Source organism: Perca fluviatilis, chromosome 13 (assembly GCF_010015445.1).
Source record: "Perca fluviatilis chromosome 13, GENO_Pfluv_1.0, whole genome shotgun sequence".
NCBI classification, from domain to species: Eukaryota; Metazoa; Chordata; class Actinopteri; order Perciformes; family Percidae; genus Perca; species Perca fluviatilis.
The window spans coordinates 29772910-29789629 of record NC_053124.1 but is presented as its reverse complement, the minus strand read 5'-3'; the positions used below and the strand labels follow the sequence as shown (position 1 = coordinate 29789629).

At 40.3% G+C, this 16720-nt stretch overlaps 1 protein-coding gene across 2 annotated transcripts; it reads left to right on the top strand.

Moving 5' to 3' along the window:
• Positions 1–232: 232 nt before the first annotated feature.
• LOC120570720 (voltage-dependent calcium channel gamma-6 subunit-like) lies at positions 233–14744 on the top strand. Of its 2 annotated transcripts, none has more exons than XM_039819206.1 (7): positions 233–317; positions 6244–7005; positions 8426–8536; positions 8760–8868; positions 12298–12372; positions 13341–13478; positions 14007–14744. In XM_039819206.1, exons 2-7 carry the CDS (start codon positions 6814–6816, stop codon positions 14225–14227), a joined length of 846 nt encoding a protein of 281 aa, XP_039675140.1. In that variant the 5' UTR covers positions 233–317; positions 6244–6813; the 3' UTR covers positions 14228–14744. The 2 variants fall into 2 exon arrangements, with proteins under 2 accessions (XP_039675140.1, XP_039675141.1); XM_039819207.1 differs by lacking the exon at positions 233–317 and adding an exon at positions 568–768.
• Positions 14745–16720: the final 1976 nt, after the last annotated feature.

The window sequence follows — 16720 nt, the reverse complement described above, 5'->3', positions numbered from 1 at the left end:
GGTTTTTGGACCCCACGAATGTAGTTAAACAAGAACACACACACACACACACACACACACACACACACACACACACACACACACACACACACACTTAGGGCAATAAGCTGATCCTCTTTTTCACCTCCACACACACACGTGCACTCTTAAATAAACCCCCCCATCCTCCCTCGGACGTAACACCGACTCCTACTTGGACCTCCACCCTCTTTTCCCCTCCCTCCCTCCCTCACTGCCCACCTCTCTCTCCCTCGCTCACTCCCTCTCCTCGCCTCGCCCTCAGTCACTCCGAGCAGAAGCACACACACAAAAACCAGGTCAGCAACTTGTTAATACCATTGTTGTGATATGTGTGAAGTGGCGGCGAGCGTTGTGGAGCGCGCGTGCAGCACCTGTTTAAGACGGAAAAAATAAAACTAATGTGTCTAATTTTAGCATGATATTGTTTGTCTGCTAAACTGTTTGGGGGTGAGGGGGGGTTGAGCTAGTGGGGTGAATAAAGCTGAAATGGCTTCTTCTTCAAACGTTGCAAGTGTTGATGGAGTCCAGTTTGCTATGACATAACGCAGGAACTTTCTCCTCAGAGCAAAATTCCATTTTGACTTATTCTTGGAGACAGTAAGGATATTTTAAAAGAGTGAACTTTTTAAAGAGTGTTTGTCGCTGGTGACAGCCGCTGTAATGAGTTCCTTCCTCATGCTTCAGTGCTACTTTTCCAGTGAGGCCAATTGGATGCCTTATAAAGAAAGCCATGGTCAGATGTCATGAGTAAGGACAGCAACGTTTACTAAATGGTTTCATGTTCTTGACCACTAACATACTTTAACTAACTTGTTCTGTAATGACAGATGTGAATGTTGCTCGGTTGTTTACTGTGGTTTTATATATGTATTAAGTAGAAATATATTTGTTCCTTGACATATTCAAATGTATTTATTAATATATACAACCCTGGTTTTAGTGTTGGACTTATCAGGAACTGTATGATAAATCAATACAGCACATAATAACCCAGTAGTGAAAAATACAGTAGTATTGTTAACATCGTTATTGCAGTTGTTTGTTCCAGTTGACGAGTACTTCATGCTGTGTCTGACAGAGAGCTTGCAGGTTCGATGCGCATGCCAAGTTGCCCAGTGCCTGCCTCATTCATTGCATATCTCTTTGGAAAACAGCCTTGGCCTACAAAAGGTCTGGCTAGTCCACACAGTACTTCGGGATGGGAGAAAAACGTGCTCTGGTTTATTGGCATTTCTTTAAACCAATCACAATGGTCTTGGGGCAGCGCCAAGCACTGGACGGAGCCCTGGCGCCTCTGCAAAACAGCCTCGGGAAGGAACTTGTTTTGGTGGAATTTGTGTACTTTTAAATGTTGTTTTAGTCGTGCAACAGAAAACTCAGATTGGACAGATAGTCTAGCTAGCTGTCTGGATTTACCCTGCAGAGATCTGAGGAGCAGTTAACCATAGTCCTTATAAATCCACCGGCGTTTAAAATTCCAACACAAAGAAGCCAAAGGTAACGGACATCCGGCCGAAAAGAAGGATATCAGGCGGAATTTATGGCGGCACCTGAGCAATCCCGGAAGTGGAACGTCGCGGATACAGACTACCTAAACCTAGCCCTACTCTGTGTGTTGAAAAATTATGCCAAAGCGTCTGTATGCGACAAGTTGGGAGTGAGAATGTGTCACTACGATACTACTACTTCTTCTTGTATCAATAATTCTTCTACTACTAGTAGGCTAATACTATTATCCTAATATCCTTAATTACTCAGTTATGTTTAAAATTTGTACTGCAATGACCATTTTGAGTGAAGATTAAGCAACATTTAATCGTTTATTGACATGCTGTCAGCCGCTTTGAGTGGATAAGTTCTTAATTCTCTTTTGTCAAATCTAATGATTGCAGTTTGTCTAAATGTCTCAATTATTTGTAGATTAATTTAACATGTACCCAACTGAAATATAAGCCTTCTTCCTTATATTCAATTTGAATATTTTCAAATGGTAAAACTGAATGTCTCCACTCAGGGGTCAAGGCAAAAGGACATAAAAAAGTATTACTTTGACATTTACACAGTATTTGTGACAAATAGACTTTCTTTTAGGCTTAAATAGAATGATGACTTGAGTCATTTCTTTTGGAGTTACTGCATAGACTACACTGTACATGAAGCATCTTGTTTAGTATTAACAACAGTTGGGAGTTGGTACATTTCTTACTGGTGCACTACTGCAGCATAAATGTACCTGCAGATTCTCTTAATGAGATACTTGGTGACTGAATCTAAATAGCTGTGTCAGTGTTTGAACTGATACGATGTGAGTTACTAACAGGGTATGAGTTAAATATGTGTGAAAGTGTATTTTTGTATGTATTACACTGTGGCGTTTTGTCTTATTATCTTTATTCCATGGAGAACTTTGCCGGAAAACGATCCTAAACTCACACTCTGTAGCTTGTTAGCTCGTTAACAAGACAGACTGTGATGGGAAAGCAAAGTTATTTGTTCTCCCCGGGGAATGTGTTTCATTTTTGCTAACAAGAGGGAGGACGGCATATCATGTCTGTTGTCACCACAACGTGGTGGAATGCAGCGGGACAGCTGTTTCTTTCACCCTACAGACATAAAGGGTTTAAGATTCAATTCATCGGCAGCGTATCTGCGTGACTTCTCCATCACAGAGCTTCTCGGAATAGATAATTGGTTATGGCTTGAACATGATGAGTGTTTTTGTGCCGCTGAGGTTCCACAAAGCGTCTCAGAATAGATAGCAGGTTATGATACAGCACCCTGAGTATTTTTTCTGTTGGGTTTTGCTGTCACATAACATCTCAAAATAGACAATTGATTGTGATTCCACTATGCTGCAAGTGCTTTTACATTGCTTTTCTGTTTCTGATAGAAAAAGTAGAACAGACAGCACGGATAATTATTTGTGATCGGAGGAAGCTTGTCTTCTATCAGAAGCATCAACTGAGGAAGTTTCCGAATTCTGGATAATACATACAGTTACTGTCTTTGGTTTATGTAGACAATAATAGAACGACTTATTTTATTACATTTTTAGATCTGACTCGTTTGTTTTCACACTGCCCAATTACAGACGAACAAATGCTTTTACTCTAAAGTTACTGGACCCATTAGAGTTCTGGCAATCTGTCACTCTTTGACATTTTGATGATTTTGGCAGCAAGAGGTCCTAGAAGACCCCGTTTGCCCCATGCACTCCATTACATTACATTCATTTGGCATAAGAACAAGAGATGGATGTCATCAAAGATTGTAAACGGATACATTCCAAACCAGCAACTAAGAGGGTATGAAGTGATATGTTTTTGCAGTCTGTATTTTAATATGTTCTTGTTATCTCAAATTTGGCCTGCAGTGTGATGGTATCTCAATATGCAACTGGTGTTGTTTTTTAAGAAACACAGCACCTTCCCAGATCTATGAAAGAAATGGTGCAGTAGCTTGGTGACCTTTCACCTTGTGATCCAAAATCAAAATGCGAGGCACAATATACACTGGCCATTCCACCTGCATTATGCCAGGGTTCAAAGATAAAGGGTAACTACTGTTTTTTTTTTTCAACCTGAACCCTACTTTACTATGTTTTGTGTCGAAGTGACTGATGGGAACAACAATCTTTGAAATTGGTCCAGTATTAAATTACATTGCTGCTGTCGGCAGCGGCAAAACAAGCTACAATGTAAGTTAATAGGGCAATTGTCCAGCTTGTATTTACCTTCACAAAAGGGCTCGTTTCACCACTGACAGGCTCAGATTAATATTCTAAGCATCTGACAACATTATGGAAAGGATTTCTAAGGAGGTCGACCTTTCTGCTAAAGAGTACACATAAAAACAGCCGCAAAATTGCATTCGCTAGACCCACCAGACTCCATGTAAATAAACAGTAATTTTAGCATCGTAAAATACAACTAATTCGAAGTCGACAGAAACTAAATAAAACTATGACAAGTCATTTTGGGTTGTCTTTCCACTTTTCCAATCATCACAACTCTAGTTTTGGTTGATATATAAACACATATTTTACTTTTTGTGAAAATATGTTGGCTCTATACACGCTAAAAGTATTGCTTTTTAAATGGATTCTGGTGGGTTTAGCGCTAGCGACTTGAGAGCTGTTTATGGTTAAACAGAAATGTCTCAAAGAGGTTTTAAAGGTCTTTCTCTGAAGGGGTCCTTTCCATAATTTTGTCAGGCACTTAGCATATTAATCTGAGCCTGTCAGTGGCAAAACGAGCCCTTTTGTGAAGGTAAATACAAGCTGGACAATTGCCCTATTAACTTACATTGTAGCTTGGTTCGCTGCTGCCGACTGAAGCGATCTCCCTTAAACCTTGTGTTGACTTTGGGTCACATTGACCCGTTTTCAATGTTTGTTTTATATCAGAAAATATGGGAGGTAGAAATAAGCGCTGAAAATGTGTAGAAGAAAACTTTTACAATTTAAAACGTTGGAAAAAGCAAAAACAAGGTTGATGAGAAGACAACACAAGGGTTAATTCTGGACCAATGTCAAAGATTGTTGTTCCCATCAGTCACTTAAACATCAAAAATAAGTTCGAGGTTGAAAAAAATGGTAGTTACCCTTTAAGTTTTTATTTCACAACCGGGCAAGTGGAAAAAAAAATTCTACGTGCCTGAATTCAATTTTTACTGGCCCCTACACAAATAGCTTTTTATTAGTGGTTATCAAATAACGAAAACAACTCAGTTGTTATATTTAATCTTTATTTACAAAAAGACATCAACACATCATGGAGGGGGGTTGTCAACAGCCCTCTTAGCTGCCATGCAAGCAAGATGCTGCTTGCTTTTATCGTGGCATTCCAGCATTTGTTTTTTTGAATAACTGCATGTGTTCTTCCTCGTTAAGATAACCAGATCCAGATTGCATTGTTAATGCCAGGTGTAAACGGGGAGTAAGATCTCGATTCTAGACTCTTGTCACTTGTCTGGAATATTTTTAGTAGTTGACCCGTTTCTGTTAAAATCAGTAATTCATTAATCAGATTTTACTCTCTTTTGTTTTGGCTTTCAAATCACAGCAAACAATTGTGTCTGTGTCTCTGTTTGTCTTTCTTGTTGTTTTCCTCACACCTGCTGATTGTTTTTTTTCCCTTTTCTGTTGAAAAATGAATGTTACAGTTCTCATGACAAATTTAAGATGGAAATTCCCAAAGAAGTGAAGTCATTTTCATTAGCGCACACATCCACATGGGTCCAAAATTCTGGCCTAAAGAGATTTTATGCACCTATAAAATGCAAATTGTGTCTACACATGTGAAACATGTCCGTATACACAGACACAGTGTCATTCTCTACTTTATCTCTACAAAGCTAAATCTGATTGATGTGGTATATCAGAGAGCACAGTGGAGAAAGCACAGTGCTAATACTGCTAGCATTGATCGATACCGTTTCTTGGTTTATTTTTGTACCATGAAATGTGCAGCAGTTTCTACGCGTGCATCATTCCTCCATCTATACATGTCTGTTCTTTATAAAGTGAAGTTTGTGCAAAAGACCAGAACATCTGTCTAAGGGCATTCTGCATATAAATGCCTTCACTGTCACAAGAGTCTGGGTCTGTCTCAGGTTTCTTCCTAATAGGGAGTTTCTCCTCGCCACTGTCGCACTGCTTGCTCTTGGGGGAATTATTAGAATTGATGGGGATTTGTAAATTATAGAGTGTGGTCTAGAGCAGTGGTTCCCAACCTTTTTTCCTTGGCTGAGCCCCCCCAAACCGAAGTTAAGGCAACTCTTGAGATAGAGCCTTACTTTCTTTTTTGATACAGAGGAGTTATCAGCACTTTTACTTTTCTCCACCATGTTTCATTCATAAAAAAGTGATGCAGTGGCGGCAGGAAAAACGAGGATACAACTAAATATATAGTTTTCATACAGACTTGCAGTATACATTATATATTCTAGTGTATTATCATAATTTGTTTAGCATGTGCAAATATTTTTTTTTAACCTCAACCTCAAACCAGATAAAGACTTGCGCCCCCCCCCCCCCTGTGATCTTTGCGGCCCCCCCTGGGGGTGCCCGGACCCCAGGTTGGGAACCACTGGTCTAGACCTACTCTATCTGTAAAGTGTCTTGAGATAACTCTTGTTATGATTTAATACTATAAATAAAATTGAATTGAATTGAATAGCTACTTTTACTTTTTTCTTTTCTCTTTCTATTTCCATCCCCAGGTTACATCACTTCTTCCACTCCTGACTACTACCTCTACAGACTCTCAGCGGCTGCATTTTTCTAAACACATTTTCTGTCATCTTTTTTCCTCTTTTCATTATGATTCGTTTATCAGTTTTGCATCCGTCGTCAAAGCCGCCATTTTTTCTGGGGCTTTTTCTCAAGAGAAGGCTGATTCCTGCCTTTGTCTGAGAACGTTTTTTCACAGCAGTATGTTTAGTTTTTGATACCAAGAAGACTCTTTGGGTTTAAACATTTTTTAATTCTGCTTTTGTATACCGTTTTTTTTCGCTGTTCTTATCACAGTTTTCTTTTAAGGTTCATATTTCTACCTCTTCCTGTGCTTTTCCTTCCTTTCTGTCAGATACACCTGTTGGACATTATTTTACTTTTATACTGTCTCAGGTATTTGTCCTGCTTTTTTTTTTTTAATGGGCACAAACTGACAACAGCTTTCCACTGTTTTTGTTCTTTTTAACCATCCCTGTCGAGGGCAAAGCGCAAGGCAAACTTAGCTGCTAAACTGAACACCACTCATCTGTCTTAGTTGTTTTCCATTTCGTCACAACATGTGGTCTGCCTTTTCTGTGACCGATGATGACGGCCGTATGGCACCGCCAGGAACGGCGCTTGCAACGGTAGGAGCACCCCAGGGTGCTGGAGGAGGTTTGTCCGGCCTCATGACTGGACGCGGTGGGGGGGGCAAGCGCCGCAGGACGACGTCAGCAGGACACGCCATGAGTGAGGCCCAGGAAGGGAAGGTGACTGGTTTCATATTGTGTGAATGTGTGTTCCCCCTTAGGCTGTACGAAAATACTTTGGAGCTAATGGAACCCATCAGTCATTCAGCTGCTTTTTCAACTGAAATCAGGCTCGTCCAAAGGGCAGGGAACACTCCACAAGAGCAGCTGAATGACTTCTAATGTTAGAAAATAAGTATTTACAAAATGTCAAATGCAGTTCTTTGACATTACGGAGATAAAATGTTGTAAAAACCATGTGAGTAATCTGCAGGCGGGATATAAATGCTCAGGCTGTTCTCATGAACCATTTATACGTATAGCTATGAAAAGTAATGCACTGTAATTCGTACGTATTTTTTGCTGTATGCACCACATTGACTGCTGCTGTATAATAACGCTGCGGACCACACAGAGGAGGTCGGGGGGGATGGGTGGGATATAAAATATATAAATAAAATATAGCGGAGTTCGCTTCCTGGGAAAAACACCCAGGAAACTCGTGTTCGTTCCTCGGAAATGTTTTAATCCAAAACCACGATCTTTTTCCTAAACTTAACTAGTCGTTTTAGTGCCTAAACTTAACTCTTGTTGGCGCATGCCGCTCACTTTTTCTCAGCTAAACATAACTGTGATGTCCGCTGAAAGGATGCCGGCGGTCGCCTAATTTCGGAGGATATCATACGAATTGGTGTGCTTCACTTTTCGTACGATATCGTATAAAGTCGGTAATGAGAATGCGTTAAAATGCTCAAAGTTGACTTAGTCAGCTGAGATCTCAGGCTCTTTCTTCTGTCACTTTGACATTTTCCCACACATACTGTATATAAATAGTTTAGGAGGTTGTTAATTCCCTACTCTAGTATTCTAAAGATAATGCATACCTGAAATAACCAGAGAAAAAGTCCTTACTTTTTCTCCACACAGAAGTACAGGAGCCACCCACACATCTCAACTGCTTGTATGGGGGTTGATATTCATCTGCTGAGGACATTTAACATTCAGAGATTGTTCTTTAACTTTAGTATTGTTACTTCCTCACTGCACATTACTGCAGGATATCTACTCTAAGCTCATCTTGATTAATTAGCTCTCTTGTTTTCTTTGTGTGTATCACAGCACTTTATGGTCCAGTTCCAATGTCCATCCCCTATGCACTGAACTCCCACAGACAATAAATGACGGCAAGAGCATGATTGTTGTAAGTGCCTGAGAAAAGGAGGGTGCAAGGGGACTAAAAGCTGTAAAAAGAAATGTCAGAGGAAGTAAATTCAAATAAAATGTACACATACAGTATATATAAAAAGCTAGACATGGTGCTTACTACTATGTGTATGTAGACTTGCTCTTGCCAGCTCTTTCAATTTCTTTGCGATTCATTTTTGTAACTTCAGATTTCCTCTTAACATTAGCGTACTGTCATGTATTGTGTTGTCACCAGATCAAGCTGGCATTCTTCGTGGCCATCGTGGGCGTAGTCCTGACAGTCCTTGGGGTGGGGACAGAGTTCTGGGCGGAGCTGGCACCGTCAAAGAGTTTCTATAACAACCAGGTGAAATATTGTAAAATAACAATGAACAGGAACTTCTGTGTATGACTTAATTCTTTTCACTGACATGAAAGAAACATGGGGACAAAAACCACAACTAAAGAGTAATTTCCTGTTAGACATAAATCCCTTGTTGCTGTGTAAAGCTAAACACTGTGATGGATAAAATAAGAATGTTAATGCTGATGTTGTCTTAAAACAAACCTCTCTGATTTTGATGTTGCAGACTTGCCTGACAGCTCACTACGGCCTGTGGAAGGGCTGCACAAAGACATTGTGGGTGTCTGATATCGACCCAGAGAGAGAGAGCTGTGGACCTGCTGATCTACCCGGAGGTGACTCATAAATCTACTGACCCGTTGGGTGGATGACTGTCTAACTTTTATGATGGCGGCTGGCTGGTCTGTAGACTGGGTAAACCCAGCTCGATCTGCCGGCGGCTGGAAACCTGTACGTTTATCTATCATGCTTCCGTTACAATTTTGCGAGGACCAATCACAAACTGGCTTATCCACCTGGCGCGCTATTGGTGGGTTTAACATGATGACGATAGAGAACAAACAGCTTCTTGTTTACATTCAACATAGCGGCCACCGAAGCGTAGCAACCCGTTGATGAGGCTGTCGCTGCTGTCACCCGGATCGTGAAGAACTATCCAATTGCGTACAGCGTCATTAGAACCATGCCCGTTGATCACGCCTCTTGTGCAGTAGAAAATACAGAGCAGACTCCCCAGACTAATGTTCAGTCTTAAAAGATTGAGCTTGGTCTGGTGATAGCCAGACTGGCTGGTCTGTGTGAGGAAGGGAGTTTTTTAGCTGATGATTGACATACCAGCTGGCCGACTGGACGTTTGTCAAACTTGTTGGACAGCTCAGTTTGAGGGAGTGAGTTAGCATGAATGAGAGGTCTACCTGATTCTTTGGCTAGACAAATGATGCTTGGCTCCCTGTTTGATGTCTGGCTGGATGAATGCTCTGGCTGACTAACTGCCTGGGTCATTGTTACATAGTCTGAGTGAAAGAGTGAGTTCGCAAGTTGGTTTTGGGTGAAGGGTAACATCATTTGGATTTTCAAAGTCCTCGGCTCTTGGGCAACGATAACCATCATTTTGTTTTGGGTGTCTAAATAAGTGATTTTGAAATTTGTATTCGGAGTTGTCAAGGTTTTGTTTACCATTTATTTATTCATCTTATTTTTATTTTGCATGAAAAAAATAAGACCCTGGTAAAGGAGAATTGGCCAAGAAGAAGCAGGCAGGAGTACCAACTGATGCAAAGCAATGTACTGCTGTGGACGGGGGCAGCAGCTACAAGTATTTCAGACACCTAAAAAAAGGCCCACCTAGAAAAATCAATATCGGTTGAAGTGTACGCTATATTAAGAATATTTTCAATGCGGATTAAGTTTCAGCAGGAGGAAGTGAAGCTGTTATCTAGTCTCAAAGCCTCCAGACTCCATTGACAAAAAACGTCATTTTACGCACATGGGAGAAGTTAGACTTCAGGGCTTTCTGCCAGAAATCTCTTAAGGTTTAGGCAACGAAACTACTTGGTTTAAGAATAAAATAGTGGTTTGGGTTTAAATACACCATTTCTGGAAGAAAGCCCTGAAGGCTAACTTCATCCATGTGCTAATTTCTTTCTTCGCAGAACACGGGAGTTTCTGGTAGTTTGTTATTTTTCTAACCCTTTTAGAACACCAAAGTCACAGAATAACAAACTTAACTAGCCGATCGAGGCAGCAGGTAGACCAGCAACTCCTGTGTTCTGCTGTAGGTAATACACTGACTATAGATCGATAAGTACCTCATACAATCCCACTTCCGAAGTATACCATTTCAATCTTCTTAAGTTTTTATGGGTTTCTCATTACAGGTGCAAGAACAGCTAATGGAAATAATGAAGGACCATGGGTTGAAAATGAATGGATGTCTAACTGTGGTAGAGTGTGGAAAACAATTATTAAAGCTATTTGCAGTATTGCCTCCCGTTTTCCATGACTCACCTGTATGAGCTCCCCTTTTGAAGAATGACTCACATAACAGAGACAGACAGAAAAGTCCACCAAGAGCTCTCTGTGTGTGTTCGTCATTGATTTCAGTCAAAGATACCGGTTTGACTTTCAGCGAAACAAGTGAGAAAGATTCACAGGGTTACTGGCTTAGTAGTTAATGGGGTTGCAGTGTGCCCAAGGACTTTTTAACATTTAAAAAAATAGACATACTGTACAGTAAATAGTAGTAGATTGGTCACTATCATTGGATGTACTGTAGGATAAAGCTCCCAATGGCCAAGTAGTGCAATGCAATAGTTGGCCTTTGGGAGACAGTCCAGTATATCCAACATTGATGAACAGGCTACTATTTGCATGGTTGGATAAACCTACCATCTGCATTTAACTGCATTGAGTATGACACCAGTGTGTAAAGAGTAAATCATTAAACATTGTTCTGTAAAGTGACATAAGACTGATAAATGTTACACAGAGACTAGATTTACATGCACATAATATTCAGTTTTTTGCCCTTATTCCAAAAAAGACAATATTCCGACTAAGCTGTTTTACATGGCAAATGAAAGTAAATATTCCACTAATAATCCTGTTTACATGTAGCCATGCAAAATATGATTTTTTTCAAAGTTTACCAGCGGCGTCAGACTTGTTTGAGAGTGCGAACACAGCCTCCCTCATTCATTTCTTTAACCAGCTTTTTGAAAAGGTCGACGTAGCGATGTGTGCGCAAATCCCAAAACCTGTTGATATCCAAGTCTTTGATAATGTTTAAAAGTAGCTGTGTTTCTCCTTCTCATCGGGGTCTGCAGCCTTGCAAACTGTTGACTGGTTGGTTTGTGTACAGCAACCACAGCAACGCACAGAGCTGACCATAAGCCTGCGGTAAAATACTCTGATTGAGACGCATATTCTGAATGCGCTGCAGTCCAAAGAAGGCCTCTAAAACCCGAATAAAACCAGCATATCACACGTCTTAATCGGAAAATGCTATATTCGGAAAAAACGCTTCATTCAGAATATCCAACCTGAATATACTGTTTACATGACCAGTATCAAATAATGTAATGCTGATAGCTATCGTGGGGAAGAAAGAAACCCAGAATACTCTTAGGATGTGGCTTTGATCACACTAATTAGGAGTGATGTGTGTGCGTGTTTTGCTTGCTCGTATGCGCAAACGTGCAAGGGAACAGACCGAGGTGTCACATTCTATTTGACGGCCAAACTCTAATTACTGTAACTCATCATCAGGACGGCAGAATGCTAATTGAGCAGGAAGCGTTGGATTGTCACCTTGAGCTCGTCATTGTCGTTCACGGCTGATTATGTTTGATAGAGAATTGTAGAACCTAGGGTGTAAAGGGCTGAGAGAGACGTGGCTGCTTGGATATCAATAAGTTGTTCATCATGTCTTTAGTTTCCTGTACTGTTTTGGTTTTGCCATACATTTGCACTACTTAGAATGTATTATTGCATTGTATATACTACTAATCTTTTTATCTTTTTTAATTGTATATATTAATTGTCTTTTTTTATTTGGATATTACTTTTATATTATACTTGTTGTCCGTGTCCTTATTGCACCGTGGGTGGGAGAGAAACACATTTTCCATTGCTCTGTATGTCTGGCACATATTGCAGAATTGACAATAAAGTTGAATTGACTTGATCAAGATTGTGTGCAGCTCCAGCAGATTACTCTTATTTACAGTAGCCCTTTCTCTTTCTCCCATCTTTTTCTTCTTCAGAATCAAACTGCACCTACTTCAAGTTTTTTACCACGGGGGAAAATGCTGTGATGTTTCAGAAGACAACACAGAAGAGTGAGTCACAAACTCTTTCGGCTCTCGTGGCCTCTCACCTTCCTACCTTATCCGCCCACTCCCTCCTTTCTTTACCTCTTTTCTTCTTCTTCTCCACCTCGGCTCTCTCTCTCTCTCTCTCTCTCTCTCTCTCTCTCTCTCTCTCACACTCTCAGCCTTCCTCTTTGCCCCTTCATCTTCCTCTTCTGATGCTCTTTTCTTTATTCTTCAGTCCCCTGTCTGTCATCTCTCCCACGATTTATATCTGCCTTTCTCTGTCCTTTCCTTTTCTGTCTCCCTTCACCTCCTCGCCACACTCTTTCAGGTTGGCCATTGTCTGCTCTGCGAGTGGTTGAAATCTATTCCGCCTACTCTGCATTCAAGTGTCTCTGAGCTGCCGTCTAACCTCTCATTTCCCTGGCAGCCTCATAATGCATTAAGATCACACAGTGCCATACGCTGAATGAAGAAAGACAGATGTACATTTAAATCTTTGTAGAAGTATCATGCCCGCATTTAGCCACTTTCAGACTGAAAATATTACTATGTGGGAAATAAAGGTGGCATGTGAAGATGAAATACAATCCATGAAGTTAATATATCCAATAGTTTGCAGGTTTCAGGTGTTTGTAATTCTTTGAGGCATAATTTTCTGTCTTTTTCTATGCTATTGTAAGATAAGAACACTTCATGTTGCAAATTAGTCTACCAGGAATGTGCACTTGCACAGATTTGATTTGCTAATGCAATGCATCGACGGTTGATGTGGAATTGCGTTGCGGCAAGTTGCAGTTTTGAGAAATTTCAGGCTTTCTAAAAACCTGTTTATACATAGTAACATCTGTTCTCTATAATGCCTATGAAATGATAATGATCTGTCCCAGAAGTACTTAAAAGCCCTTTGATTATTCATCAGTCCAGTTGCAAAAACCACAGGTGTTCCTAATAACGTGAGAATTGTGTTGTTGTTGTTCTCCTTCCCTGTGCAGATCTGAATGTAGCAGCAGCCATGTTGGCCCTGTTCAGTCTGTTCTTGATGGTGATGGGGGCCATATGCATCGTCATGTGTCTCAGTAAAAATATCATCTTCTTCCTCAAGCCAGCGTCTGTCTGCTTCATTCTGTCAGGTCAGTAGTGGCAACAACAAACATGGTAGTCTGGGTCGACGACAGTTAATTTACTGGATAATTGTCAGAACATCCGCTCCGCCGGATATTCCGCCGGATGCCCCTAGCTTTGCTAAACTCTGTGCTTTTCGGGAAACAACAACAAACTTTGAGCTAGCAAGCTACATGCTTAAAATGGCACGGCACGGTATGATTGTAGAGAATTATAAAGACGTGACGTTTTGGGACCGTTGGGCGGGGATTTGCTATGGACAAAATACATATGGCGAGCAAATGATGTTTAACCATGTATCCAGTTAATTTAATAGGTCACATTATTGTGTGAACAGTTAACGTCATTTAATATTGTATCTGTTTAGGGGCCAGACCTTACTCCGCAGCGCTGTGGAGTAAGGTCTTGCAATAAGAGACTCCACACATGGCAACCTTTGGGTTTTTAGATGAGATCCTTAGGTTGCCAGGGGCCGACAATTGTGGACTCATTTGTTTAAAAAAATATTAGGACAGTGTCCAATGTCTCATTCGCAGGTGTCCTGGTGCTTCTCTCTCTGTTGGTTTTCCACCTGTCCGTCCTGGCCTTCCTGGCCAGCGACAACATGGTTCCTCTCCACCACGAGCTCTCCTGGTCGGTGTCATGCATCGGCTGTGCGGCGGCTGTCCTCATCGTGGGAGGGATCCTCTTCCTGCTGCTGGCGCTGCCCTACAGCCCCTGGCAGAGGTGTCTCCCTCAGAAGGACAGCAGTAGCTAGTGACCTGGAGGTGGTGTTGCACTTTATCTGCCCTTTCTGATTCTGAGGAGGGAGGGTGCAGAGGGGCGTGGGTGTTTCCCAAAGACGTCTTAGCAGAAAGATCGCATTTTCTGTGAACTTAAAGGAATCACGAGCATGTTTATGGGAGAGTGATGGGAGAATCACTGAAATGCACCTAACACCTAGCTGTCTATCTTGTCATTAAAATATTCTTGTTAGTATGAAATATATAGTTATTAAATTAATCCAGTCCATTCAGTCATTCTGGTTCCCCTTACCTTATAGACATAATATTGTTGATGTTTAACCTGTTCCTCAACATGGATACAGCTAGGTGCTAAAAGCTACAGTGAAATACCCTTTTTAGTGGAAACAAGTATGGAGATTTTATTGCTCAGATGTGGTTGGGAAACAGTCCTGTATTGTCTTACTATCCTACAGGTTTTGGAGGCAATTTACTCTTTGTTCATTCAACAAATTGTGAAGTCCTTACATAATGCTAACTTTTTTTTTTTTTTTTAAATAATAGCTTTTCCACTATCCACTTTTCACTGATTTGAATTCATTGTCAAACAATAATTATCAAAAACAATGTTTTATATAGTGTAGCAGCCAAAAGAAGCAGTTTCAAGTCAACAGTTTGAATGTTACTCATTTGCTCGAAGGCTAGCTAACATGTTAGCATTTGGCTAGTCTGGATTAACGACAGTACTTTTCCAGGAAAATTGCCTCACATTCAGCACTGCTGAATGTTCCGCCGGATGTCCCTCGCTTTCCCACAGCTTTTTCCAACAACAACCTTCGAGCTAGCAAGCCACACGCTGAAAATGGCAAGTTTTGAAGAAATATTTCATTGCGCAATGAGGCAGGGCTGCTTGGTTCTTTCGGGTGAATGGTTGTTAAGCGTTACAAAGAATATGTTTACAGCATTTACTATCTAACTGGCACGTTTTGGGACCGATGGGTGGGGATTGCTGTGGACAAAATATACACGGCGATAAACTGGTAAGAGCAAATGAGGTTTAACCATGTATCCAGCTAATTTAAATATCTCACATTACTGTATTGTGTAAAAAGTTAACTTCATTTAATATTGTATGTGGCTTTTCCTTTAGCGGGGTGCAAATGTTCCACCAAAACAGAGCCACTGTCTCTGCGTCTAAAGCTTAGCACCGCCAAAACGGTTGTGATTGATTTAAAGAAAACAAAAAACAACTTAAGAGCTTTTTTTTCTCCTATTCTGGAATGTATAGCAGCCAGACCTTACTTCACAGCGCTGTGGAGATAGGTCTGAGAATGCAAACCTAGCATTTGGCTAACCTGAATGCTAATATGTTTATGAAGCATGTATTCATAATGATGAATATAAGAATGCTGGCTACTTAATTTATCTACCTATATTTAAAGAGTACATTTATTATTATTGCTGTTCATTTAAACCATTACCTAAAGAACCTTAAACAGTAATTAAAACTACACTGAACAGTTTATTGACCTCCAATCTGAGATCCTTGTTAAAGAAACAATTTGTCCTCACTGATGTGTTAAAAAAGAAATATGTATGTTCTTTCTGCAGAGCTGCCTTTCTACCGTGTTTAATGGATGTTTGTTGTTCATCAATTTACATTGAGATAAACAGTAATCAGAAATACAATCCCTGCATAGTCATAGTCTAACTTTGTAATGGTATAATACATTTTCATTTATATTCATTTATTTCAAGCTATATATTAATTATGTGTCTAAGTATAATGATGAACACAACTTGTCTTTTTTATCATTATCAGATTTTACATGCATTGTTTAATAGATACAGCATTCACTGTAAGCAACCATGTCTCTTAAAAATGACGTTCCAATAAAACAAAATTGCATTCTTAATTACTTTTCGAGGGAAACATATTTTTCAGTGACCGGCATAAGTTGTGAAACGTTCCTCCAAGTAAAATGGAAATTATCGAGTTCGAAATGCAACAATATGTGATATTTCCCAGCGACCGGCGCTCATTGTGAAACAGTCTCGGTTTAAAACACTTGCTTAAAAGGTGCAGTAGGTAAGCCTTATAAAACTAACTACTAAAACTAACTACTTTGTCATATTTGCTGAAACTGACCCTATGTTCGAGTAGAACTACATGAAACAGGTAATAAAAATGTTATATATATATATATATATATATATATATATATATATATATATATATACTCTGGCGATTTGCAGATGCACCATTGGGGGCCAGGGTGGGGGGGGTGTCTAACTGTGTACCAATCACTGCTCATGCACACACATTCATTCTCCCTTGTGGAGGGTGGGGCTTAGGAGACCGTTTTGGGCTTTACCTGAGAAGTTGTCGATGTTCAAATTTTTTGGCCAAGTCCTGGATCTTCACAATCATACCTACAGCACCTTCAATGGTTTGGGTTAAAATAAGTATATAGCTCACTTAATTTCAGTTATGTACGCAAGTTAATTTAAAGATAGGGTTGGCAATG